The sequence below is a fragment of the Penicillium concentricum genome (assembly GCF_028827145.1).
Source record: "Penicillium concentricum strain IBT 3081 chromosome Unknown utg000001l_segment0_segment0, whole genome shotgun sequence".
Taxonomy (NCBI): Eukaryota; Fungi; Ascomycota; class Eurotiomycetes; order Eurotiales; family Aspergillaceae; genus Penicillium; species Penicillium concentricum.
The window spans coordinates 8,739,424-8,766,010 of record NW_026622754.1 but is presented as its reverse complement, the minus strand read 5'-3'; the positions used below and the strand labels follow the sequence as shown (position 1 = coordinate 8,766,010).

General features: G+C 47.5%; 11 protein-coding genes across 11 annotated transcripts; 3 read left to right on the top strand and 8 right to left on the bottom strand.

Moving 5' to 3' along the window:
- Nucleotides 1–630: 630 nt before the first annotated feature.
- dph5 (diphthine synthase) lies at nt 631–1,643 on the top strand (the record flags this gene model as incomplete). Its single annotated transcript, XM_056721112.1, has 3 exons — nt 631–765; nt 863–987; nt 1,046–1,643. 3 exons carry the CDS (start codon nt 631–633, stop codon nt 1,641–1,643), a joined length of 858 nt encoding a protein of 285 aa, XP_056585247.1.
- Nucleotides 1,644–2,173: 530 nt separating this feature from the next.
- N7517_003381 (putative MFS transporter) lies at nt 2,174–4,214 on the bottom strand (the record flags this gene model as incomplete). Its single annotated transcript, XM_056721111.1, has 2 exons — nt 2,174–3,312; nt 3,377–4,214. 2 exons carry the CDS (start codon nt 4,212–4,214, stop codon nt 2,174–2,176), a joined length of 1,977 nt encoding a protein of 658 aa, XP_056585246.1.
- An 804-nt stretch (nt 4,215–5,018) lies between these two features.
- Nucleotides 5,019–7,061, top strand: N7517_003380 (kinase-like domain-containing protein; the record flags this gene model as incomplete). The annotated part of the gene is made up of 2 exons (XM_056721110.1): nt 5,019–5,083; nt 5,318–7,061. 2 exons carry the CDS (start codon nt 5,019–5,021, stop codon nt 7,059–7,061), a joined length of 1,809 nt encoding a protein of 602 aa, XP_056585245.1.
- A 1,198-nt stretch (nt 7,062–8,259) lies between these two features.
- Nucleotides 8,260–10,473, bottom strand: N7517_003379 (arylsulfotransferase family protein; the record flags this gene model as incomplete). Its single annotated transcript, XM_056721109.1, has 4 exons — nt 8,260–8,546; nt 8,613–10,107; nt 10,175–10,303; nt 10,369–10,473. 4 exons carry the CDS (start codon nt 10,471–10,473, stop codon nt 8,260–8,262), a joined length of 2,016 nt encoding a protein of 671 aa, XP_056585244.1.
- A 2,515-nt stretch (nt 10,474–12,988) lies between these two features.
- N7517_003378 (sulfotransferase family protein) lies at nt 12,989–14,008 on the bottom strand (the record flags this gene model as incomplete). The annotated part of the gene is made up of 3 exons (XM_056721108.1): nt 12,989–13,427; nt 13,491–13,767; nt 13,864–14,008. 3 exons carry the CDS (start codon nt 14,006–14,008, stop codon nt 12,989–12,991), a joined length of 861 nt encoding a protein of 286 aa, XP_056585243.1.
- Nucleotides 14,009–16,884: 2,876 nt separating this feature from the next.
- N7517_003377 (AP-2 complex subunit sigma) lies at nt 16,885–17,619 on the bottom strand (the record flags this gene model as incomplete). The annotated part of the gene is made up of 5 exons (XM_056721107.1): nt 16,885–16,986; nt 17,088–17,318; nt 17,395–17,424; nt 17,491–17,530; nt 17,585–17,619. 5 exons carry the CDS (start codon nt 17,617–17,619, stop codon nt 16,885–16,887), a joined length of 438 nt encoding a protein of 145 aa, XP_056585242.1.
- A 434-nt stretch (nt 17,620–18,053) lies between these two features.
- On the bottom strand, nt 18,054–18,782 carry N7517_003376 (uncharacterized protein; the record flags this gene model as incomplete). Its single annotated transcript, XM_056721106.1, has 2 exons — nt 18,054–18,095; nt 18,201–18,782. 2 exons carry the CDS (start codon nt 18,780–18,782, stop codon nt 18,054–18,056), a joined length of 624 nt encoding a protein of 207 aa, XP_056585241.1.
- Nucleotides 18,783–19,599: 817 nt separating this feature from the next.
- On the bottom strand, nt 19,600–20,959 carry N7517_003375 (IST1 family protein; the record flags this gene model as incomplete). Its single annotated transcript, XM_056721105.1, has 2 exons — nt 19,600–20,763; nt 20,939–20,959. 2 exons carry the CDS (start codon nt 20,957–20,959, stop codon nt 19,600–19,602), a joined length of 1,185 nt encoding a protein of 394 aa, XP_056585240.1.
- A 141-nt stretch (nt 20,960–21,100) lies between these two features.
- Nucleotides 21,101–21,442, bottom strand: N7517_003374 (uncharacterized protein; the record flags this gene model as incomplete). The annotated part of the gene is made up of 2 exons (XM_056721104.1): nt 21,101–21,372; nt 21,421–21,442. 2 exons carry the CDS (start codon nt 21,440–21,442, stop codon nt 21,101–21,103), a joined length of 294 nt encoding a protein of 97 aa, XP_056585239.1.
- Nucleotides 21,443–21,930: 488 nt separating this feature from the next.
- On the top strand, nt 21,931–23,165 carry N7517_003373 (putative transsulfuration enzyme family protein; the record flags this gene model as incomplete). The annotated part of the gene is made up of 2 exons (XM_056721103.1): nt 21,931–22,083; nt 22,140–23,165. 2 exons carry the CDS (start codon nt 21,931–21,933, stop codon nt 23,163–23,165), a joined length of 1,179 nt encoding a protein of 392 aa, XP_056585238.1.
- Nucleotides 23,166–23,253: 88 nt separating this feature from the next.
- Nucleotides 23,254–24,903, bottom strand: N7517_003372 (Zn(II)2Cys6 transcription factor; the record flags this gene model as incomplete). The annotated part of the gene is made up of 3 exons (XM_056721102.1): nt 23,254–23,953; nt 24,019–24,496; nt 24,549–24,903. The coding sequence occupies 3 exons, from the start codon at nt 24,901–24,903 to the stop codon at nt 23,254–23,256; spliced, it is 1,533 nt and encodes a 510-aa protein (XP_056585237.1).
- Between the last annotated feature and the right edge of the window lie 1,684 nt (nt 24,904–26,587).

Below are 26,587 nucleotides of genomic sequence, written 5' to 3'. Positions count from 1 at the left end.
AAAGGCAGCTTCGAAGTTCCCAGGGTAATTTCTTTCCGTGGGACTCGAGGAATCGAGGTGACTGCGGCACTGTCCCCAAAGACAATGCTTTTGCGCGTCGCAAGTATGTTGTGTCGCAAAGCCAGCCGACAGGCACAATATCTTCAGATGTCTTTACAGACCTGATGAGGACATATGATTGATATATTCGAGAGCCAGAAAGATCGAGATGCCGAAAGCCACAAGCAGAATGAACCAGAGATCGGGGAGGAACTCACCTGCTGTATCTCCTGCCGATACTTCGGATTCCGATCGGAGCTCATGATGGATGGCGGTAACCCTACCAGGGGAAATGTCTTTGGCGATCGAGATGAGAGCTTGAACTGGTATTCAAACAGGAAGAGTGAGCGGTATTGGATTGATTAAAAGCAAAGTCAAAGAAAGATGGTCGCAAGGAGATGAAGCTCTGGACGCGCGCGCACAGGCCGATCTGGGGGAGATAAGCGATAACCGGATGTTCTTTAATCCGGCGGTCGCGGAGCATTCTGCCGGTCTCGCGGGGCACGGTTATTCTTTTTTTCGGACTGTTTGTTATACAGTGAGATCCATTGCATTCTCTTCAATTGCATAACCTGGGACTTTACAGCCAAGATGCTTCATCTAGTTGGACTTGGTCTCGCTGATGAGACCGATATCACTGTCCGCGGTCTGGAGATCGTGAAGCGGGCCGAGAGAGTCTATCTAGAGGCATACACGAGTATTCTTCTTGTCGATAAGGAAAAGCTGGTGAGTTGAATTCCAAGTTTTTACTCTCAATCCCATATGCCAATGAACTATTGCATATGTTTTGTGCAGATGGGCTGATTAAACATAACACCAGTAGGAAGCGTTCTATGGCCGCCCCGTCATCGAGGCAGACCGTGAACTAGTCGAGACAGGCAGCGATGACATTCTCGCCGGCGGCGACAAAGTCGATATTGTGTTCCTAGTAGTGGGAGATCCATTCGGGTACGATCTCTATTCATCTCCCCTACAAGGTCTATAACTGACCCCATACCACTAACAGCGCAACAACTCATACCGACCTCGTCCTCCGTGCGCGCGAACTTGGCATCGAGACCAGAGTCGTCCCGAACGCTTCGATCATGTCCGGAATCGGCTGCACAGGACTCCAGCTGTACAACTTCGGACAGACAGTCAGCATGGTCTTCTTCACTGAGACCTGGAAGCCGTCATCGTACTACGATCGTGTGCGCGAGAACATTCAGATCGGACTCCACACACTGGTTCTGCTCGATATTAAGGTCAAGGAGCAGTCGCTGGAGAACATGGCGCGCGGACGCCGCATTTTCGAGCCCCCGCGTTACATGACTGTTGCGCAGTGTGCGGCACAGATGCTAGAGACCGAGGAAGAACGCCAGGAGGGTATTTATGGGCCAGATAGTCTGGCTGTTGGTGCGGCGCGAGTTGGTGCGTCTAATCAGCAGCTTGTTTCTGGTACGCTCAAGGAGCTGTCTACTGTTGAGATGGGCGCGCCATTGCACAGTCTTGTTCTTCTTGGTCGGAGGACACACGATCTTGAGAGGGATTATATTCGTGAATATGCGGTCAATAAGGAGACTTTTGATGCGAGCTATGTCAAGGGATACGGAGCTAGCTTGTAAGAGTTGGCCTTTTGAAGAGATATGATTTCAAGATTAAAATACATGATATGTTTTCTAAATGAGGACCGAATTACTTGCAATAATATACATGGTAAAGTTTGTTGAATGATCAAGCTTGGAAAGATAGTATATGGTATATTGACTTTCATTCAATTTGATGCGAGGATCAACTGACCAGAGCGGTGTCTGGATTTTTCTATTCTAACATAGGAAGACAAATGAAAATGCTGCAATATAAGGAAAGACGCAAAGCAAAATGGTATCCAAGAAACAGAGGCGGGAAAAAAACAGATGCAGGCATATTATCCCAAAGTACAATATGCAAAACGACACTGCCCTCCGGTGCAGCAATGAATGCAAATGGGAAAGATATCAGTCGGAGATATTGAGGTGACCTGCACCAGCAAGACAGCGAGGTTGAAGCGTAATATAACAAAAAGCACCCAACCAACCGACACCTTATGATATGCAAAATGTTGAAGCAATATACAATCAACTCTCGAGAAAAAAGACACTCATATCGTATCACATCAGATCTCATCTTCCTCACCAGGAAGAATAATCTCATGTCCGGAACCTTCATATACGAAGATAGCTGCAAGGCAGCCAAACACAGATACCAATGCAATCAACCACCAAGCGAAGCCGACCATGCCAACATCCAGGCCATATCCGTACCACGCACCTGAAAAGATAGGTCCAATGGTACGGAAGGCGGACGATACGGATTGGCCAATTCCGTGGATTGTGCCGAGAACCGATGGGTGCGGCGAGCAGTTGTTCAGTAGGATGATAGAGGTTGGAAGAGTGAAGGTTCGGGCAGTGACCTGGAAGAAGAGGACGACGATGATCCAGAACCAAACCCAGGGGCCGTTGGCTTGGCCAGGAGGGGGAATTGTAGATGGAGCCAGCGAGATATAGGGGGCAATGAAGTATGCGATCGGGAAGAGGGAGAGGAAATACTGGTAGCTCTTGGCTGTTCCCAGACGGCCGTTAATGGTAGGGTAAATGGTGAACTGGAGGAACATGCCAATCACACCCAAAATAGCAGTTGCGAAACCAACGCTCTGCGGCAGCATGCCCAGTCCGCCGGTGAAGGCGAATGGTAAGCTCCGGGCAGGGCTCGCGGGGTCATTGGCATCATAGCGGGGTGTAGACAGGAAGAGTAGCCAGAGGTTGTTAAAGGCACCCATTTGGAAGTCGAAGAAAGCCTGCGCACCGAGTGTGCACAACACGTTCTTGGTCCAGATTCTTTGGAAAGGCAACACACGTCGAAGGCGGGCAGGCTTGTGTGCCTTTTCTTCGAGCTCGTAGCTTTCCGAGCGGTCCGTGGGGCGGCCCAGCAAAGGCCCGTCCTCTTCGTAGTCGCGGAGCGGAAGCTTTGTGTACGAGGACAATGAAGAGGGGAAAACCTTCTTCACGCCGCGCGCAAACACCTTTTTAGCAAATACACCCAGGCCAGGCTTGCCTTTGCAAGATGCCAAGGTCTCTTCTAATCCATATGCAACCAAAACTGCAGTTGCAGAGAGGAAACAGAAGTTCGCGAACATTGGCAGTGCATAAGGGTACTTCTCGAGCCATTGTACTCCATCCGCACCTCCGAAGGAAGAATTGGGACCAAAGAGACGGGGATAGCTCTTAACGGGATCAGCCAGCATTCCACCCATCACTGCGAAACCAGTTAGCGGATTGTCACATGGCCGTAAACAGCCTTAACAGAACGAGTCACTCACCAGGACCAAACAACGAAGCTATGTTGAAGCCAATAGGCAAAATCAAGAAAGCTCGCGAGTGATATTTCTTCTCCTTAACATTCTCCGCAATCATAGTCCGAATAATACCAACGGTGCCGTTGATGGCGCCACCAAACGAGCGCCAGAACACGGCCTGCGCGAACGACGTCGAATATGCGACACCCAAACAAGACACCGCAGTGCCAACCAGACCAACAAGTAGAACAAACTTCCGACCACCCCACTCCGCATCAGCAACACGACCCCAGGGGATCGCCGTCGCAAACTGAGCAGCAGTAAAAGCACCCTGGAGAATTCCCGCCTGGGTCGCAACATCGGAGTCGGAGAGGTTCGGGTCGAAGGACTTGAGCTGATAAAACATGTAGGCCTGTAGCGAAGCGATTTGCAAGAAATCAAACACACGACAGAGCCCCAGCAACACCAATTGACCCTTCCGCGGCAGCGACATCCACGTTACGAGCGGGGGGCGTGCTGGCGCCCGCACAGTCGGGGGTTCCTCCCCCTGCAGGGTTAGTACCTGTGGTTGACCATGGTTAACGGAGCGCCCGCGCACATGCTGGATTTTGCGGTCACCACCCAAATCCATTGAGGTATTCCTTAACATAGTGTCATCGATGGCAGAGGAGTCGAGCGAGTCTTGGGAGGAGGAGCGTTCTTCAACACTGGCGAGGGAGGTATTGGACTCGCGTCGTCGGCGGCCTTGCGCGTTTTCGGAGGATTCGCCGGTGTTCTGGATGAAATGGAAGCCACTTGACCAAGATGTCGTACGCGCATGGCGGGCATTATTCGTTTTATTATTTCCAGTCCTGGCAGGCATTGAGGAATGTACTAGTGTAAACCGAGGCGGCGTAAGGATAAGTCGTAGGCCCTTTTGGTTTCATGTATTTTCCGTAGTTTGGGTGGCTTCGTGGCTCGACTATTATTGGATGTTACTGAAGTAATTGAAAACTTGAAGGAAGAGAAAGGCTATTTGTTTTATTTTTACTTTAATTTCAATCTCCTGTATGCTGTATCATCTCCGCCCAGGGGAATTTGTTGATGACGTTCTTTTGTACTCCGTACCTTTATTGCCGGGGCCCACCAGGAATGTTTTCTACTACCGTATTATGGGGCAAAATACAACGCTAGTATTTTCTGAACAATAATGTTTTTTTTTTCTTTATTTTTGCATACGTGTAATATATATTATTTAAAACACAGTGAAATACCAGTATTTCGATTCCTCTGGTCTCCTGGCCATGACGCTGAACCCACCCTTCCGCCCAGAGCTGAGGCGGTGCTGATAAACCTGTCTCTAGCGCAAGTGGACTGTGCACTCGTCCAGCTCGAGGAGGCCACACCCATGCACGACCATACAATATACACTTACCTTGGTCATGCTCATGGAGTGCATATGGGGACTGACGCGTAAAGAAGCAACTTTCGCCAAACTACATACGCATCTACCCATATGGGAGAAACTAAGCTTTGCAAGCAGACTATCTTGCGTGGTTGCCGCCCAATGCTGCTTTATAGTTCACTTGGTCCTAGTCCTTGGACTCCATCCTAATATTTAAGTGACTAAGCCCACTGGGCCCGCATGGCTCCCAAAGAACATCGAGGGCCACCCAACAAGCTCAAGATGCGGATCGCTACCTCACTTTCTCCCACAAGCAAGGATCCAGTCATTATTCGTTTTGCTATACGGTACTAGAACCTTTGATAGACTTGTAATCAAAATTTCGGGTATCAGTTTAACTGACAACGTTTCGACCTGTTAGCATGCAGTTTTGATAATGTCTATTTCATTGGGGAAATCATGTTCTCCGGCTAGTAGTTTTCGGGAGGCTCTTCCTTCTATTTTGACGAAGTCACGGCATGATGAGATTTGGGGTGTTGATTTGAAACACGCGGAGGGTCAAATACTGGAGGTGATTTTAGAAAAGGTACTCAGACTACGGGCACACACCGAGATTCGTCACTAAATTATCAACGGTTTCTCAGAAGCCATTCCGCATTCCCTGCACTTCAAGTCTCCAGGGCAAGTGCCTCACTCAAGAAAACTTTGGAATGGCGACGCTTCTCTGACCCGAGGGGTCTGCTTACTGAAGCAGAATCCGTCCTTCAAGACTTGGACTTGTGCCATATTACTTTAATTGAGGGTCAATATGTGCTTTGGGTTACCATTGATGAGATGACTATTAAGGGACACTCACCAATACATCAAAGCCTGACGACATCTAAAGGATTGGTCAAGTTAGGTATTGCTGTAATGGAGAAGCTCTCCATGCTTTTGCTGCATGCAGCCGCTAGTTCTGATCTACATGACTATTCAGCCTCCTGTGTGATTGAATTTAAGATACATGCCACTCAAAATACCGAGGAAGGGCAACATTCCTTCCAGCGAAAACTCTGCAATGCCCTCGAAGAATTGGTGACATTCATTCGGTATCACTATCCTAATATTCTGGGAAAGGCATATATCATCAATCCTCGTGATGAATACCTCGCATATCTTGATATCGATGACGCTCTCTTGAGAGATACGGTACTGCTGAAGGATCCTGAGGATCTTGGTCGATATCTTGGCTCACAACTTCCACTTCGATATGGCGGTACTGGGGAATCTTTTGCGGAATCTGATTTTCTCCATAGTTACTGTCTTGCGAAGGAACCAAAAGAGAACATCGGTCTTGAGACCCCGGAGACCAGTGCCGCAGCAAGTACTGACATGGAGAAGACCGGGGTGGAAAAGGAAACGGCAGCTTCCGCTATGAATGCCGGCTGCACCTCTTCCGAAGACTTGGAAACAGAAGAGCAAAAACCTCGCCTAATTTACTCAGAAACCATTGGACCTCCACCTATCATACTCGACCCTGGCGATTTGCAGACGGCAGACGACCTTTGTCCCGACAAAATGGGCGCGCGTCTTGTTTTTGCAGATTCAGAGACAGTTGTGAAATTCGGTCATGGTGTTGCTTTAAGTGAAGCCGAAGCGTTACATTTGGCATCGACCCGTACGACCATAGCAACACCAAGGCTTCTCAGTGCATATATTCTTGACGATGTTGGATACATTGTAATGTCATATGTAGCGGGCGAGCCACTCGAACAATACTGGGACCGTGCTTCGCAGGTTGAGAAAGATTGCATACTGGAGCAATTACGGGACTACGTGAACCAGATGCGGGAGATTCCAGGGGATTTCATCGGTGGACTTGACAGATCACCCTGTCGAGACGGCATATTCGAGGCCGGCTACGGCGACTACACTAAATACAGCTATGGGCCATACCTATCCGAAGAAAGCTTTGACGAAGGAATCATTCAAGCTTTGCGAGACCGATTGCCCCCGAAAGTGCTCGAACGTGAACATGACATCGAATCCAACTTTTTCAACAACGAGTACGTGCTGTACCAGACGGTCCGAGGTCTCAAAAATCACAAGATCTTGTTTACACATGCGGATTTACATCCAGGGAATATCATTGTTCGGACTGATGGCACTGTTGTTCTATTGGATTGGGGCCTAGCTGGATTTTGGCCGGAATATTGGGAGTTCTACCGTGCCATGCATAATCAACACTGGAGAGCCTCATGGGGTCGCATGGTGGAGAATTTTATTCCGCCTTTTTATGTTGAGTATAGCGTGATTAAAAGGGTATTCGCGATCGCGTGGAATTAATAAACATTTGAATGGAATAGTCCACCGCTTCCTAGGATACGGTTCCCGGAATTAATTTCTAATTATGGCGGGCAGCCTCACCATGTAATTTGTATGTAGTTTACACCGCAAACATCCCATATTAGATACACTACCACTCTCTGGTATCATAGATCGACAACGACCGCCAGCTTGCGACGACTGCTCCACATCTCCCTGCCGAGCCCTCCTCCCTTGGACCATGACTCGCGGACTCGATGCGTTTTAGCGAGGGAAGTCTTGGCATGTAAGGTACGAACCGTGGTGGACGAAAAGTTATATTAGTTTCACTTACTCCGTACAATACTTTACAGTCCCAATTTTATGTGATTTCTTCTAGATATGCACTTGCGTATGTTGTACTAATGTAGGAAGTTATGTATTAAGTCTAGGTTTCATAAAGGTTTCAGGTGGATACTTTATCCATAGGACCGTTTAAGCTTGAATACATTGAAACATTGAATGTAATAAAAAAATATTAAATTAATAACTCAAAGGTTCTAGAGCCGGCGGCAATAGTTAGCGCCCAGAGCTCAAGGGTTTCAGCCACATTCCACGTCAGTGGAAAAAAAGCCACTTTGATACACTAATACAGACGTGTACCTTAGCACTCCAGGCAGTCTTGACACAGTAGATCGTAGCCTTCCCTTTGCATATTTTGATCGACATAGTGATAGACATGTATAATTGACATATTTTGTAAATCTATATATGTACATTCAATATTGCACCACTTGCCACATCTGTACTAGCCAAACTAACAAAAATCTAACGTCGTATTATTTCTCAACAAAGCAGTCAATACGAAAGCTGAATGCCCAGCGCTAAAAAGTTATCGATCAGCTCCGCTCGTTCCCAAGGTACGTATACCCAGTGCGTAGGCGCGGGTGTCGGCTTTAGGTATTTTTCGGGGATGTGTATTGCATTACATACAGTGGAAACATCCACCCATTGTTCTTTAGTTACCTCGCGCCGCGTGGTTTTCCCTATTGTGGTATTGCCTATTATGGACTGTTTGTTCTATTCTTAGGTCTATATCCTATGTACTCCGTACGCACTACATAATTTCTGCTAAAGATCTTTTCCTATTTAAGTAGTAGGTGGAAGAGAAAATGTGTATAGTGTGTAGTCATCTATATTTTATCGTAGTATGTACGCAAGCAAAAGGATGAGTGCTTGACTATTCGTTCCGCTCTCTCCCGCGCCTGTGGCCGTATGAGCTCCGCTCACCCAGCGGGAAGTAGGAGATTGCTTCATCCTCCCCGATCCACCGGCGCCAATTCCACCACGGCAGATCTGCGGCCTGCATGGGAGGGTGTTTCCGCTCAATCATACCGTTCGTAGGCCCAGCCGACTCCTGATCCCGCAGCTGGTTGAGCAAATGCTTGGTGTGGTATCGATGTGCGAGGAAGACTCCGGCGAAGAGGGGGATCGCCACGAGGAGAACGGCGCCCCAGGCAAGAAGGTCTGTGAAATTGTCAGTTTTGCTTCTTTTACTAGATGAAATAAAAAGTTAGTTCGAGGTATACTCACGGCCAATGTTCCACTCGTCCAAATGCTTTGGAGCAACAGAAGGGCGAGGATAGCTCGAGGGATTTGTCCAAATATTGGACCCTGGGTTGTTGGGGTCAATCCACGGCACAGTATTGACACCTACTGGCGGGATGAAAGGACGGGCTGCCTCTTCGCCGGGGAACCCATATCCTTGTGCGTCCGAGCAGGTAGATGTAGCGCAGAATTCGCGCAGCTCGGAGGAAGGCACGAAGGTATACTTGGTCTCGGACTTTCCCAGAACGGTCCCCTCACAATCTACTGCTTCGACCTTAGACCAAAGGAAGAATCTGGCGTTGGTGTATTCAGTCTCAAATCCGTTTTTGGGAACCTCGTCCAGCAAGGTCCAAGGTCCGGTAGTGTTCATCGCTCCCCAAAATCGCCACGTGTTGACGCGGGTTGCGCCGTTCCAGCTGACATAGAAGCTAGTGGAAGAAATTGGTTCCGCAGTTCGGGCGTATGTCCATAGTGCTGGTGAGTCTGTCGGTACACCATCCCATTCAAACTTCATTGCGCGGTAGTTCATCACGGTGTCCTTGGCGAAAGAGCCCCAAAACAGGAGATTGCCTGCCTCGTCGTGCTCGGATACGAACGGGTTATTTCCCCATCCGATGAACGCATTTTGGTTAGGGAGTATCTGCAAGTTTCCCTGGCTGGAGCTCACTAGGTCATTTCGAATTGGGGCGTAATCGCGGATTTGGATGGCCGTTTTTTCCACGTGGTCAATCATGATAATCATGCCCGCTGAATAGTCATGGGTCTTGTTGAAGCCATTATAGCCATTGTTGTAAAGTGAGAGGATTGTGTGCGTAGCGTTCTCCTGTAACCACCGGGCATCGTGCTGCTGCGAAAAGCTAAAATTGATATTCCGGAAAGAGGACTGCGCGCCATGAAGCCGCCACATCACCGAGCCGTCTTTACCGGAGATCTTGTAAATAGCAGAAGTATGCCGCGACGAAATCAGATAGTCACCAGCAGCATTTTTATCGACGGAGTTGATATGGAAGTAATCCCAAGGCTCATGTACGTTCAACCCCGTTCCGGATGTATCCGTATGAGACGGCCATGTATAGCTCGATGACGGATCAACATGATCAAGAGACCGCCATTCAAACAGGACCTTGTTTGTCTCCACATCGACTTCCTGGAAAACACTCTCCATCAGCCACCCTACGCCAGATTTGATATTCCATGGTGTCATGTCGAATTGCCGTTGCTGGTAGATGGTCATGAGAGCGGTTCTGCCATCATTGATGGGACGGAATTCATGCATGTCGCTCGATGCCATTCCTCCACCCGGTTGAACTGACCGCACAACTCGGTAGTTTTTATCCATGATAATACCATGTCCGCGGCAGTATCCTTTTTGCTGACTGCCCTGGAAGAAGCATAGGTGATCGGAACCGTTGTATTTACACACGTGGAGGCCATGGGCGTTGCCAGGTCCCGAAATACCCCAGCCACTCCACACTAATTCCTATTGACGGCGTGCCCGGTTAGCTTTTATATAATCGGCGAATATCAATCCACAAAATAAAACCTACCCCTGTGTTATCGTAGATGTACGGGCCGGGATTCTGGAGTTCGTAAGGTGTGATGAAAATGTAGCCCGGGCTGAGCTTGCCTGGATCGGACTTTTCGACATTAAAGACGGGCGGGTATATATCGGGTCTCTGTTGCACCGATGATAATTTCAGTCAAAATGTACGCTTGGGAGTGTCAGACTAATTCTACATACCGATTTATAAAAAGATGTTTCCTCTCCAAGCGCACTGTCAATAGCGCATAACCAGAGGATACCAAAAAAAAAGAGCGATGGTGCAGTCCTTAAAGGGGAAAACATGGAGTGCCCCGTGGATTCTTCGCATCAGTTCCTGATGCAAGATATAAAACAAAGCTTGTTGAACCAGACAAGAAGAAGATCATCCAAAAAAGAATGTATGCAAGTGAGGTTGTATTGAAGGCAATTCATGAAGGAGAAATATAGAAAACGCAGGCCAGGCCTAATACTCAACCAAGGCCAAAGACACCAAAGACGCTCAAGGTAAGCAAACAGTGTGTACGAATCCCTCTCCACCTGTCAATGCATGCTTTTTGCATGGATAGTGGGGCGCAAGCTGCGCTGATCGTCCATATTCATTGGTTAAAAGCCATTTAAAGCTAGACAAAGTGCTTAGTCAAGGGAATCTCAGCCAACACCCGTCCAGTGCCAAGGTGCCTAGTCCTGCCACAAGTTGTCTCAGTTGCTTAAGTTGTGGGGGGAGTGTTCGGGGAATTGATACTATGTATACGATGAAAATCAAAATTAAACGATCACGATCACCCTCAAAACATTTGATCGTCTAACTATCGCTACTGAAAACCTTGATTGTTATTTTCTTTTTACCTTCAATACGTGTCCCAGATAATGTGACGGTACGAGTATTTCCCAGGGGCCACGTCATGGCCGCAAGGCTAATGCGATGTGGCTGCCGCTAACAAGCCCCGAACACCATAACTCCGAGATCGTACCTGCTCTGTATACTCAATGTCCTCTATTCATATCAAAGGCTCGGGCAGACGTCAACCACGTAACGTGGCTCGGGAACGGGACCATGGATGAACACCCAATTAGCCGCAAACCAAACTTAGATGAACAGCTGAATCCCCAATCCGCGCAGGTGACTTATCCTATTCAGGAGGTAGAACCAATGGATCCGGCTTCTAGTCTTCCCGAGATCCAGGCCCTCCGATAAAGTAAAAACCTAAAAGCCATGTGCATGTGGCTGAGAAGCACCACTCGTTGCGTATGCCATTGAATTGACCGTGGAGGATTGATTCGGGTACAGTGGTGTCGCATGGTGCGTCGTCAGAGCATACGCAGGCAATCTTTGTTGCAACCTCTGTTCTGGTACACGTGCATTAGGTTTGGACCTACCATATCCGTGGCATGGGCATTTAGTATCCATAATTAGGGGGTAAATCTCAGACGATATGGATACTGTCGTATCCACGGACACCACATGTTCATGGATCAATTAACCTATTATGCATTAAGAGCATAAAACTCGTGTGTAAGATTCTCCATGTGGAATAGTACACTACACAGAGTAGACCATTCAACACTAGAAGCTACACAGATAGATAGACATTAGATAAATCGGGATCTTATACTTCCAGCGCACTCACAAAGAGGTAAAGAGGACCTATCAGGTGTCCATGACTACAGGATACCTCTTACCTAACGCAGTGCAATCCCCAGAATCACCCGCCCAAGCCCAGAAAGCCCCAAAGATTAAAGTTCACATGTGCCGTCGAACTCAATCCCAAAATAATCTAATCTGCAAACAATGGACCGATTACTCAAGGTCTCATTAGTGCACGTACACGAACCCAACCTCATCTTTATTACGTATTTCCGTCAAAGCCTTCAAGCCTTCTAAGAGGATCCGTTCCCGAGTCTAGAATGAAATAAGCAAGTTCTGACCCCCGCTTATTTTTGTATATTGGAATAGAGAGAAGCAGTTGTATCAGTTATTTCTCTATTACAAGAACATAACAATAAATAACAATACACGTAACTTTCAATATTGTATGTATTTTAAGTACATACATATCGCTTGGTCCACTTAATTAATGTGGATCACTTTCCTACAATGCCAAGCCACTAGTCAATAAATCTCCACGGCGCTTCTCCAATAAAGTGTGGCTGGTACTAGTACGTTTTCTCTTGTTTCGTATTTCGTACGAGTACGAGAGTGGAAAGGACTTGGGACCGGATATGGACGGCTGGATTTAGTTGGTGTTTATTTACTTGTTGAAACTGTTACTATGTTATGTGTACATGTACAATTGATCAATATCGGCGTGTGATTAAGCTGTTTTTGATCAATCGCTCTACTCCATGTGCACCTTGCATTGACCCCGATCGATTGAAAAAGGCGGCCGTAAGGCTTTCCTTGGCTAAGATTCTAAGCGCCCCTTGCCTCTAGGCACTGCATGATGATGCCATAGCCTTGGGTAAGAGGCTCCCTTGTGCTTCATCCCTCGATTTGAAAGCTGGGGATGATTTGATGCACTGGTACGGGGTATGCAGGAGGAAAGATAGTAAAAATGAGATAGTATATACTGTTTTATTACCGGATTGTTCTCCAATAAGTCCCTCGTTAAATCAATTATGACAGAATGAAGATGCCAAAACAAGGGGACCGACGTGATAGATGCATAGTCTGTTCCAATGATAGCAGAAAAAAAGTAACAGAAACGACCACGGGGTATGGCAACATGCTAGAGGCGCCTGCGCACACTAGCAGCCAGCAAAAATATGAGATGTGGGGAATATGACAAAAAGAAATGCGCAAGATGGAAGGACGAGCATTTTAGCGAGGGGAGAAACGCTTGAAAGCCAAAGTAGCAGCGAAGCCAGCGGCAAGCAGCGAACCACCAATAGTGACGGCCTGGAGGGCAGCGTTCATCATCTGGTGACGGTTGCGGGTGCTGCAGCGCTTATAGAAGTCGGCCATGTCGTTACCGCGGGGGAAGGGGGTATCAGGGACCTCCTCCTCGAGGAACTCGCAGAGCGGGGCCCAGCCGTCGTTGATGTTGTATTCGAGCAGACGCTCGGGGGGAACCATGCTGCGGACCTGGGCGACGTGATCTTCGTAGACTTGCTTGCCCTTTCCGGGGAAGTCACCGCGGAAGAATGTCTCGAAGAACTTGTTCAGCATGGGGTAGTACATGCCAGCGGCCCAGCTGAAGTTCGACACGAACTTGTGCTCTGGGTCTGAGACACGCCAGAAGACGGTCTTCATGACGGAGCTGTTGGTTTGTTAGTATCGTGTTCTTAGGTGCAAAAATATAGATGTATAAGGTGTGACTTACGCGTGCCACGGGTCGACATCACGGGTGGTCAAAATGACCTTCGCATTGGGGTATGCTTCAATCAACTCCTTTGCAAAGGCACAGGCAGGCCAGTCACAGACGGCCTGGCAGTCACCCAAAAGCTGGTCCCATTCCTTGCGGCCGAACTCGCCGATTCCGTTGTACTTTGCGTTCAGGGCATCGTGCCACATAAGGCAATCCGGCGGGTTCTCAACACTTGCGCACATCATGTGGTAGCACTTGCCATAGCCCAGACGCTCAAAGGCCTTGCGGAGAGCTGTCAAATAGTAGTTAGTTTATATGTTTCTCGTTTCCATCAGACCCGGTATATACAATACACCAAGTCCAACGCAACACAGCACATCATACTCACAGGCAGTTCCGGTACGACCAACACCCAGAGCAAGAACCTTCATAGGCACTGTGCGGTGGCACTTTCGGCGGTCAATGTTTGTGTCATCGGTGAAGATGTCGGTCATGGGCTGGGGAGCCAGATTATCGGAGAGCATAAGAGACATGTTTATAAGGTCAATTGCACTTCAGTATAGTTGGAACTTCTATAGAGAGTGAAGAAGTGTATTAACGAAAGAAAGTAGAGCTTGATAAAGAAAGTATAAGACTGGAAAAAGTCTAGAAGGAATGGGGGCTTTTAAGAGGTTGATATGGAGATAAGGGGAAGAGTAAAGGAATAAATGAATAAATACAAAAAAAGAACCAGCTAAAAAAGAAATCCAGGCCTGAACTGATCTCCAAGGGAGATAGAAGGTAGAGTGGGCATTCATCGTGTGCCAATGACGAGCCTCGAACCACTTTTCCACCCCCGAAGTCCTATCCCCGCGAGTGGCAATGTTTCCACTGGGCAATTCCTTCATTCCAGTACCCCATTTGGATTCTAAAACCGAGGCCCATGAGTGTACAAAGTGGTACTCGGTGCTCTGTATAGTCAAAAGAGATACCTCGAAAAGTCGTATAACGTATACAGGCAACGTATACAGGCGCATAGAGGCACGACGTCACAAGCTGACGCACAGGGATATGGATTGTCAGGGGTGTGTGGGGTGTATGGTATTGTATGGTATGCAAAAGGCGGGAATTTTTGGTAAATGAAAATTACCATTGTTCCTGCCAAGACTGATCCACGTATGCTCCGAAAAAGTTTTTGGCGAAGATCCATGCATTGTCAGTCATTGGTGGAGCTGTAAATGGAAACGCGTACACCTTCAACTTGTGGAGAGTGCATATTTCCGAAGGTCTGTTCTGAGTTACATCGTAAGCTCATAGATCGTCGTAGACTTCTCTACTTCGTATGTATGCTGCAATGCTGTGTTGCTGCATACCATCTCATATTCAGGACACAACAGTGAAACTGAAATTGTGTCTGCCGAGCTTGGCCCACAATGTTCCACGCAGATCAAAGCTGTGTCCAGAAGAAAACGTTGCGGGTACGAGAATCCGGTGCCCCCGCTCCATCAGATTGATTGCATTTGGCTCGTTCGAGACTGTAGTTGCGAGTTCCACATGCCAAGCCCGGTCCAATTTACCTTCAACACCGCGGAAAGTATGTAGAAGTTTCAGCCTGTCATGATGGGGCCTTTCTCCTGGATCGTCCCGTCACGCTGCCTATCACAGGAAAGACCGCTCGATGTATCGCGGACACAATGCCGTTATCCACCAAGTATTGATCAGGGGGAGTCGGCATTGGGGTTAGAAACGAATTTTCACATGATTTTCATCGCCAGGGGTATAAGCGTCCGTTGTGCAATGTGTGAAGATTTCCGCGGTGGTGTCACGCATCAGTACGGTTGAACTGATCGTCCCGTGTTGCTGAGATAGTTTCCATTTGGGGAGATGGTCCTCGTGGGGCCAGACAAACAGGCTTTATCACGTGTCCAGCAAGACTGAGCAGATGTCTGTGAGGCTGTGTAGGCAGAGCTAGTATGTCATAGTCAGTCTATAACGGATGATGTTGTTCCGGTGAATAATCCATCACGATATTTCGTCTGGAACGTGCATGCTGAAGTTAGAGTAGGATATACTCTTTGTGGCCAGTAGAATGTAGTAAAAGAGTAAAATCGAAGAAGAATGTCTGAGCAGGGCAGACCCTTTTTAATGGTAGCGACAGAGCTCTTTAAGTGTGCTGTGCCAAGACCCTTGGACTAACGCTCGCCATCGATGGCTACGATCACCTCACCAAGCCATGACCAATTAGGAAGTGCCTCCACAAAATGGAAACAATCACGTTGCAATCTAATCTAAGCTTAAAGCTCTTGGGTTTCCAAGTTTGCACATTCCGTCTCCGCCAGGCATCCACCGACGGCAGTGTTTTCGGCAGTGACAGCTATATTCTGAACCCTTAGGCGGAAAGCCCTGGAGCGAATACGAGGGAAAGACTTGGCACTGACAACCACATGTGCAGACTTCGATTCTGCAGATTATCAGCTTCTTTGTCTCAGGCCTGTTCATCACAGCATGTCCAAGGAGCAGGAATCGATCATTACCATTGAAGAAATCCGAAAATAATTAACCGCTTGTGCGGCCTTGATGTCTCTTCAGTGGTCTTTCACATATTCTGTTTAGCTGTCTTTTTTAAGATATCTACCAGGGGCTTAATTTGTGAAAACGCCTTTTCCATGTATAACCTACAAGAGTAGAGGGCCACGTATGCGGCCTTGTGGTGTCTTTTTAGTAGTCTTTTAAGTAGTCTTTCAAATAGTCATTTTAGTAGTCTTCTTACAACATAGATGTCTTTAAGATATCTTCTCCCCCTGCTCAGTTGTGTAGATAGATAGCAGAAAAAGGCGGAAACAAAAGTATACTTTGTGTTTAAGACTTTTCTATGTATAACCTTTGATTTGACTAGGATCGAGTCGAATCAGATATTATACAAAGCAATATGGAATATGTGATCTTGCGTGTAGGCTGGGATTACTCTAGTCATAATACGAATACGAACCTTGGAAGATATACGCACCCCTGGAGAAAGACATCCACCACTCGAAGACCCTAGAAGGGCTTCTGTGAGTTGACGCTGGAAAATAATCGATATTCTGCTGCGATAATATTCCGTTTACCATACAAACAAGCAAAGGCGTTTATGAAAAGCCTATTCGTCCACAATGAACAGGCAGAATAGAGAGAACCGTATGCAGGGTACTCGCACGATCAGTGATTTCAACATTGGCCCCTAAGTGGTGGCATGAGCTGTACCGATACTTTGATATCTCCAGAATAATCCCTAATATGAACATGAACAGCACTAATATTGTCTGAAAGCCACCGATACACCTGAAACTCCATGCAAATGACTGTTTTGATTTAATTTGTCCAATGCAGTCAGGTCCGTAATCGATAAGGGTCCCGTATCGTCCCCAAATCCGAATATCACGGTTCACATCTACTCCAACTTATCCAGGTGTTCCAATCGCGTGAGAACAACCTGCTTGCTTGTCTCTTGAATCTCGCCTGCGAGAAAGACTTCGTCCAGGATAGCATAGACCTATAAACCCAGCACATGTTAGTATCATGATTCATGCAACTCCGATCCCACGCCAGCCCCAGTTCATGCCGAGCAGCGCATTTCCAGCGACTTGTACGCACCTTGTAGAAGTTGAAGACCAAATCCAGTTCGCACACGTTGCCAAAGAATTGGTCCAGCACTTCGACAAAGAAATGGATAGCCTCGAGATAGGCTAGCTCGTTATCATTGGCATCGACGCAGACGCAAAAGAACAAGCCGGCATATCTTCGGTAGACGACCTTGGTGCTCCGGCGGAACTCGACAAAGTTGGACTGGTATTTTTGATCTCGGGGGGCGACGAGGCGATGGACCTAGACGGTTTTCGGTGGTTAGTTGGATGGGAACCTCGGAGCAAGTGCGGGTGCGGGTGGTATTGCATGGACGAACCTCGCCTTTCAATTTGACTTTCTCTTCATCCTGTAAGCAGGCGTCAGCTCAAAGTCCTGATTCTGTATTGACTGATGGGGTCCTGGCAACACTCACACTGTATGGTGAATACCATTTCGCCAGGCGTGTTTTCCCCCTATACCGTCATTAGTGTGGAAATCGAAAATGACCGGAACGGACAGCCACTCACTGGCGATTCTGAACCAGGATAAAGGAGAGGACCATTGTGATTAAAAGCCAGGATGTTACCTGGTCAGCATTTATGAACCACTCGGGGGGAGTGTTGCGACAAGCTTTGGATGTTCTCCGCTGTTCCCGTTATCGAAGCTCCCCTCCCATATTGCCCAGGCTCACCGCTCCAGATCGGATTCTATAGAGATGCAGGTGAAATAAAAGCACCTATTGTAGAATTACAGTAAGTTATTCTATTAAATCTGCAAGCAATTTGGTTCCCATGAGATATCCAATACATAAACTGAACTAGTATAACAATATTTGCAAGACATAGAGTATCAACAGACATAAAGCGTAGAATTCGTTAAAAGCTCCCATCACAGCCCGGTGTAACACATGCAACAACGAGGGAATCGAGTGACACTGCGTAGTGACGGAACAAATCGATCTGATTTGCCATGTTCCATAGCACCCAGCCACAGCTCTCACCCCGAGCTCATCCGATTCCAGAATCTCGTCAGACGAGTCTAGAAATACTCCATTAGCAACCATGTAGCAGTAAGACCGAGGGAAATTCCGCAGAAAACCCCCTCCCCAGTAAAATGGAAAATGGAAGAAAGGAACCAACATACCGTATAGCTCTGCGGACTAGGAGTCTGTGTAAAACTACTCCTGCTCTCCCTCTGACTCTGGACCAGACTCTGTCGCCTCGTCTGGCTCTCCTCCTCGGAGTCCTCCTCAGACTCGTAATCCTCCTCGTCCTCAGAATCAGGAAACCACCGTTCGGGATCTCCATTGTAAACAAGATACCAGCCAATTTTCTCACCGGGAGCAAGACGATCGCGCAACTGCTCTAGTGCCGCCATCTGGTCATCCGTCAACCCAGATCCCTTTTCCACGCAATCCTCAATATTCTCTCCGCCACCACCACCACTCCCGTCCTCCGGAATCTCCAGAACCCGCGTTGAAATATACGCATGGTCCTGGCTGACCGTGCCACTGCTTTCATCGGCGGGGTCATACTGTTCGATAAACGACAGCTCCGGCAGACGGGTCACGAGGTCCGCTTGTGTTTTGTGGAAGGATTCAGCGAGGAGCTCTGTCGTTAACGGTTGCTGAATGTATTCCGCTGCTGCTTCTTCCAGGTTGTGGAGTACGATGTAAACGCGGATCCCCGTGAACCCGGCGCGGGGCCAGCGGAAGCCGTGGAGCATATAGACCGGCATAGTAGTTGGGCCTTTTCAGGGGCGTTTTCGGGGGTCGGGGGTGTTTGTCGCAGTGTCTAGCGACTGCTAGCTGGGGGGATCGGATTTGTAGGGGATTCGGAGTTCATATTAAGTCTGTGTCATGGCTCGCTTTTTCCGGGAGGTGTATCGACGCGATTGGGTTTTGCGGGTCCCGTGCGTAGTTCCAACAGGGTTCCGATCTGTACTGCTTCAATGCGTCAAATATTGAGTGAAATTCGATATTTGAGCTATGATCAGCCTGTTTCGTTAGATTTTTAGGCAACCTGAAAACCCACAGCTCTGGGGGTGTGCCTTGCTTCTATTGCTTCTATCACGTGGTAAATTATTATTTGGCTTTAGAGATTGGTAGTATAAGCTCTTACGTGCTCTATTATTCTCCCGTAGTGCACTCACATAAATATTTTTGGAGTCACCTATCGATAAGAGCCGTGCTAATTCCAATGTAACATTATCTTTCGTTTGCCTCCAACCTTGGAAGTACAGAGTACAGGATACGTCTCCGTATCCTCCAACTCCGGCGCTCCCTAAATATGACCTGTCGTATTTGGGGAAGTGGACCACTTGGTCTAATTTACAATGTGGCATTTCACGGATAGCCAGTCAACTGCAATCAACGTGCATCGTTTAAAATGAGAAGGCGTGATGTATTATGCAGGACTGGAAGCAAGACATTCTGCCTAAGCCATGTCCAAGGCACTGGAAAGGAAACCAACATGAAAAATGGCTAAATATCAAGACGCTGAGTGCCGAATTCTGGTGAATATTGAGAGACCCAGCTTCTCAATCATGGTCTCCTTTTCAAATCCGCAAATCTTCGTGTCAGTTCATCCAGCTCGGGTATCCCACTATTGTTACTCTTGCTCTTAGAGCCATCCTCCTTTGAGACAGCAGCGGCCTTCCCCTCTGTGCCGGGAAGCTTGACTCTGGGATGAGGATTATCTGTTCTGGGAGCTGGCGGCGCAACGCTGACAGGGCTTCGGCCCGCGGCGAGTCCACGGGGAGGCGTAGCTTTAGTCAATTCACTGGTCTCTGAGGCACGTCTCGTTCCAGAGAGGTTCGGTCTCAACGCTGAGTCTCCTTGCTGCTTGCCAGGAGTTTGTGGTAATTGGGGTTCTTCTGCGTCGCCATCACCATCACCAAGATCATCCACAAATTCCGGCGCACTTCCCAGTTCTTCTTCATCTCCATACCCTTCAACGCCGTATGCTTTCGCAATCTCTCGAAGATAACTCTCAACGAGTTCCTGTCCTGGCGGACGCACACGCAAGCCCTTGAGAAGTCGATCCGGAACCTTGACAGTATCGACCTTATTATCTTGCGCCAGAGTCATAAACTCCTTGCCGTATCGCTCGCCCAGCATAGTGCGAAGCATAGTAAATTCGCGCACCTCATGCGGAAAGCGGTGCCACGCGTAGAAAACCACAGTAGCAGCCTCGTCGAGGGCAGTATCCATGTAGGGATTATCGTCATCCGCAAGTCCATCACCAGAGTCATCCGCACCAGTTGTAATCGGCGCAGCCCGCTCAGCCTCCTTCTTTTGCGCTCCTCCTCCCAGCCAAGAGAACCCGAATCGCGAGCCAGTGTTCTCCCCGGCGCCCTTGACGCCTGCGGTACCTGATGCCGTAGCACCATCTTGTTCCTGGGTGCGCTTCTTGAGCAATTCCTTGGCGCGAAGTCGGGCGCGGGTACCCTGGTCGCTGAAGGCCATCTGATCCAACACGTTTGCGCGCGCCAGAAGCAGCTCACAGTAGAGCTCAACCATCTCCATTACCTCCACTGCGATATCTGTTGCGATGACATTTTCGACTCGGATGCGCGCTGATGCATCGCGACCTTCGGTGAGGAGTTGGGAGAGTTCGCGGCGTTGGACGACTGAGGAGGCTGTGTCTTTCTTTTGTAGGAGACGGAGACGGGGTATAAGTAGGCGGAGAGTGGAAACTAGTCTGGTCTTTGATTCCATGTTAGTTTTGTTTCTGTATCAGACGCGCATGGGGGTTGCAGGCAGATGTTATATAGGCAGTGCGGGGTAGCCTTGGGAGCTCCAGGTAGCAAGATTTAGGGAAAGTGTGCGGATCATGGAATATGTATGCACAAAAGAAACAGAAGAGTAGATAATGGCTTACCGTTTGAGCCGAGGGAGGCATTTTGGCGTGATAAGTTGGAAGAGAAGATGTGAGGGGGAAAAGCCGGGGCCGAGACGTTGGGGTCGACTTTTATCGGCCCATTGTTTTTCTCTTCAAAACTTGAAGAAACCACAAAACTCAAACAATAGATTTGATACCATATTAATTAGGTATTTGGAATGCTCTCGGTGTTCTCGGTGTTCTCGGTGTTCTAGGGGTCCTGGGAGTCCTAGGTTGCCACCTCATAGCCTTGATATCAGCACCTTGTTTCTTGAGTTTCTCCTTCTCCAATGTATCGGCAATAGTCTGTTTGAAATTCTTGGTGTAGAGAAGCCATTTGTTGACCTCCTTTGTCTGTTTGTTGCAACGGGCTGTGATCTCATCTAACAACAGATTGAACACATTGGAGGTAGTCTCAACACTCTCAGGGGGTTCTGGATATTATTAGGCTGAAAGTACTCAAAACTTAGAGAATGACTTACCCTCAACACGGTCTTTCTCCATAGTGAAGAAACTTCGGGTGTTAGAGGATGTGGTGAATGGGAAATGGGATGGAGAGATGGAATGGAGAGGTGGGATAGAGAGGCAGGATAGAGGAATGGGGAGAACATATTGCTTCTGCTCTAAGTTGACCTTGGAAGCTTGCCTTATATATGACCTTGATGGCAGTTTTGGCTATCTCTGCCTTCACTATCTCCATTTCTTTAGATAAATTTCTTTTCTCGCCGTTCTCAGTTTTATAGATTGACGGCGAAAAAATGCGGAAACAGGCTTGAGATACGCAGACGACTTTTCATTATATAACCTTGAAATAAAAGCATTATGTCTCAGGCATATTTTGGATATGTTTTTATTATAGGACTTTTCTATACTTCCGTTTTAGGAAGTTAACGGGAGTGGGTCTTCCCAGAGTTGATAGAAGAGGTCAACCTTTTGATATAAAAACCCTCCATTTTCTTTCTGAAAAGCACTTTCAATATTCTCCAAGCAAAATGGCCTCTCATAACGCCCGCCCTTCCACCAAAGCATTGCATGCAGACGATACCCTTAATCTAGTGACTGACGTCGCACCCCCAATCCATCTCTCTACAACCTTCAGATACCCCAATGATCCAGATCAACTCATCCCATCCGAGGATCCAGTAGTGCGTCTCAATCCAACACCTAAAGAACCATATTCCCAACTAACAACCTCATCTAGGATGAATTCAACGGGAAGAACTATGTCTACTCCCGCGAATTCGCACCAAACGCAACTCGTTTCGAAGCAGTGCTCTCATCCCTTATAGGCGGACAAGCAGTGAGCTACTCAACAGGACTAGCCGCCCTGCACGCCGCTCTCACACTGCTCAACCCACGCCACATCTCCGTCGGCGAGGGATACCACGGCAGCCACGAAGTCATCGCGGTGATATCTCGTCTATCGGGGCTACAGAAACTCGCCCTGGACTGTCCGGCCGAAAGCCTAGGTTCCGGAGATGTCATTCTACTAGAGACACCTATCAACCCGCTGGGGACAGCGTTCAGCATCGAGGAATACGCGCGCAAGGCGCACTCCCGCGGCGCATTTCTCATTGTCGATAGTACGTTTGCGCCGCCTGGACTGCAGGATCCGTTCCTCTGGGGTGCGGACATCGTCCTGCATTCCGGGTCGAAGTATTTCGGTGGACATAGCGATTTACTCTGTGGTGTACTTGCTACGAAGCGTGCTGATTGGACGAAGCGATTGTTTGAGGATAGAATTGCGCTTGGAAGTGTGATGGGGAATATGGAGAGCTGGCTCGGAATTCGGAGTCTGCGCACGCTGGAGGTGCGGGTTCAGCGAGCTAGCCAGAATTCGGCTAGGTTGATTTCCTGGCTTCGTGCTGCTATGCAAGCTGAGTCTCCTGCTGCGGGTAGTGAGGAGATGGTTGTTCAGTCGGTTGTACAGAGGATTTACCATGCTAGTCTGCAGGATGAGCCGTGGTTGCAGAAGCAGATGCCTAATGGGTTTGGACCTGTCTTCTCTATTGTCTTACACAATGAGCAGTTGGCGAAGGTTTTGCCAACTAAGCTTCACTTCTTCCAGCATGCTACTAGTCTAGGCGGCGTGGAGTCTTTGATTGAGTGGCGGGCTTTGTCGGATTCCAAGATTGACCGGAAGTTGCTGAGAGTTAGCGTTGGACTAGAAAACTGGGAGGATCTGAAAGACGACTTGCTCCAGGCATTTAAGTCGCTTTTAGTATGATAGCAAAGTTGAGATTATGTTTTGTTTTTTGTGCTTGATCATATGAGGAATTTCAGTGGAATTTCAGTTATTCTCAATGCTTGGTATGTTATATCAGAAGACAGTCACGACCCAAGCGACCAATATCAAATATCCACCGCGAGGGTGTCTCCAAGCCGTCTTCCTGGTCCCAGTAATCTTTCAAGATTTTCGCTGCGGTGATAACATTCGAACAGCTTGTCTCAGTCCAAAACTTCTCTAAAGATTCAACCAAAAAGTCTTTTTGGGCCTGAGACCGACACTCCAAGCCCGCCACAAAGATAGCCCACAGAACACATTTGAAAAGCGCCTCGTCGTCTTTCAGATTAGCAATCAGACCCAACAGTTCAGAGACCAAATCGTCCTGCTCTGTGATGGTTTCTGTGAGTGCATCAAGAACGCGTCTCCCATATATCAAAGCCCCGGTTTTGAATGTCTGTGATAATTTGCAGAGATTATTGATTTCGTCTGTAGAAGGCTGTCTCGAATGTTGGAGACTCAAAGCCCAGGCGTAACAGTCAAAGTTTTGGATGAGTTCCAGCATCGCGGTGGTATCTTGTATATGTGTTTGGAGAGCGGCACCATCTGGCAGCTCTCCTGCGATGGTGTCCCTTTCGTTGGAGAGAAATTGTATCGCCGACAACAGGAACTCTGGACATCCAAGGAAAGATTGCTCTATTTCTTCTTGGGGGTGCCTCTCTGCTTGGCCGTTAAATATGAATTCTGACAGTACTTTGGGTCGTAAAAATGTTGCTCCCAGCGTTTCAATTCTATTTTATAACCAGTTAGTCTCTCGCATAGATTTATACCATCCATCAGGCTTGGTCTAACTCACAAATGAATCTGATTGGAGATAAACCCCCAGATTTCCTGTACTGTCTGGCCAGGTCCATTATTCACTCCAGCTTGCGTTTCCAGCATCGGCCGGTGTGATGCAATCAAACCCTTGGCTCCCTCAAGATGGAAATTCCAACCATCACTTCCAAACTCGAGGAGATCCAGGAAAATAAGGAGAAATATGCTAGCGACGGTTGTGTCACTTTTTTCTATTGTTCTATCGCCAAGTACCTGGGAGAGAGCTTCCATGGCTTGATGCTTGAAAAGTAGCGCATCGCGATTGGCATTAATAAGGCTAGGAGGTGTCGGAGCTTGAAGTTGATGGAACGATTGGCCCGTATTGGCACGGTGCCGCGCCGCGAGAGCAAGTATGCCCTTCTGCAAGACGGGATCTTTCAACCCGAAGGAGATCAAACTCCGGAATGGATTCCTGGCGCTGTCGTATACAATGAACAATTTGCATATCCGTTCGTTATCTGAATGTGATGTCAGTATTCCTTGGGTCTAGAGCTTGCATGCGGATCTTACAGTAGTCTATATAATACTTCGAAGTTTGATCCAGATTTGACATAGACGGGTCTTGCAAAGTAACCGGCAGGCTTGTACTGGCAGAAGCTTGGACCAGCGCGCGATGCGATTTCTTCGGTGTCGATGGCGCCGATTTGGTAATTCTAGAAGTGTGCATAGGAGAGCCATTCGATATACCCTCGTGCGTACGGCCTTGCATCTTTCCGCGAATCGCCACGCCTTTAACCCACCTCAGAGGTCTTTTGTCGAAGCATTCCATGCCAGCCTTCTCGCACTTGGCGCATGGTGTTCCGGACTGGTCGCATTGGATGCGGCGGTTGCGACATGTCCAGCATGGCTCGCATACTGTCTCCATTTGGATGTGGCATGTGGAATGTGGAATGTGGCGAAGAAAGGTATAAGATTCGCAGTCCACGTTGAGGATTTGCTGACCGACCGGGTAGGTTACGGTGGACATTTGCGGCCATCACGATAATGCGATTTCGAATATGGGTTTGATGCATCAGATTCATAACTTCAATTTCTGTTATTTCTCTTCTGCTCGAATATTAAGAGAGCACAGAAAAATTGAATTTAAAAATAAGAGATCCTAAATATATATTCAACGTCAACAGAAAGGACATTAGAAATAATCTATATATGGTAAACAAGTTAATAGAATTTTGACTGGAGACTTTATTTGTTGGATTTTCCCATTCGACTAGAAGGTTTACAATTGCAGTAGTCGAGAGTTTTCAAGCATTTTCAACATTATTTACTCCTAAGCCTAGAAAGTGAGGACTAAATTACTGGCAATATAATCCAATGAAGAGTTGTGTCCAGGTGGCACACTTAGTCGCTTGTAACTAAGCCCCACTGTTGCTGTACGTCTACCGTGTGGTGTGTGGTGTGAATACTTCAGCCCAGCCATGACCATCTTTTCTTCTTCTGCTACGGCTGCAAGATGTGTCTTCTTAGCCAAATCTATTAGTCTCATACTCCGGATATAGTTTGTGAGACACAATATCACATTTGAAGGGATTTGGAACGTCGATTAGAGGGGATAAATATCTTGGGTTCGTATGATATGGGTTAGATTAAGGTGGAAGAGAAAGCAATTGTTCATGTGAGTACTATAGTAGGAGCCTTGTCAAAGACTGAATAGCCTCTTACTGTGGTACAAAGTGTTTTTAATTGATACTTCATAATTATATCCTCTATAATATAATTAATACTTTATACATTATGGTAATTCCATGCTATAAACTAGTTTTATTCCTTTTTTAGAAAGAAACCACAAAAAGACAGTAAAAAGAACAGATAAGAAGTGGTATTAAGCTTATATAGTTCATAGTATTCAACTAGGGTATATACTCTAAGCTGCCTTAGCACCCTACCCTTGGCTTCTCGGGCCTTAAATTCTTAGGTAATTCTTTTCTTAGTATCAAAATACGAATAGAAATGGCATATATACTTCCAGAAGGCGGTGATAGCTTCTGGTCAGGCAGTATTCAAGAGAGTTATGTCCAGGTGGCACACTTAGTAAGGTCACAATTGACGAGTCCCAATTAGCAAACGGAGTGACCGAGTTATCTGAGACATGTAAGAAACCAAACATTCGGCAACTCCCAATCCTCGAATTGGGGCTCGAATTGCTGCACCTGATGCGGGCCCAGAGAGAGACACCAATCAAGCACGACACAAAACACGATCAAACCAATGAAAGTGAGGACAGCCCACTATAGCAGATTAGATCTGGAATTTGGGGCCGAGGGTCCGTGAGAAAAAGAGAAGCTAACTATCCGGTCAAAATCCGTATATACATATTTAGAACTTTTAGTCTCTTTTAGTCTCTTTAGCGCAATTTTAATTGGTCGACCCACCAGGGTCCGAACCACGCTGATTGGTCCGCTCGGTTCCTGATGTCATTGGTGTGGGAGTGTGCTACCGCTATTCCTATTTGGGAAGAATATCACAGGTCTATGGTTGATTTTAGCAATCCCTTCGCGTTTCAGCATTGCTTAGCTGTAGGTGTAGAAACGAGGTATTTTAGTGTGTAG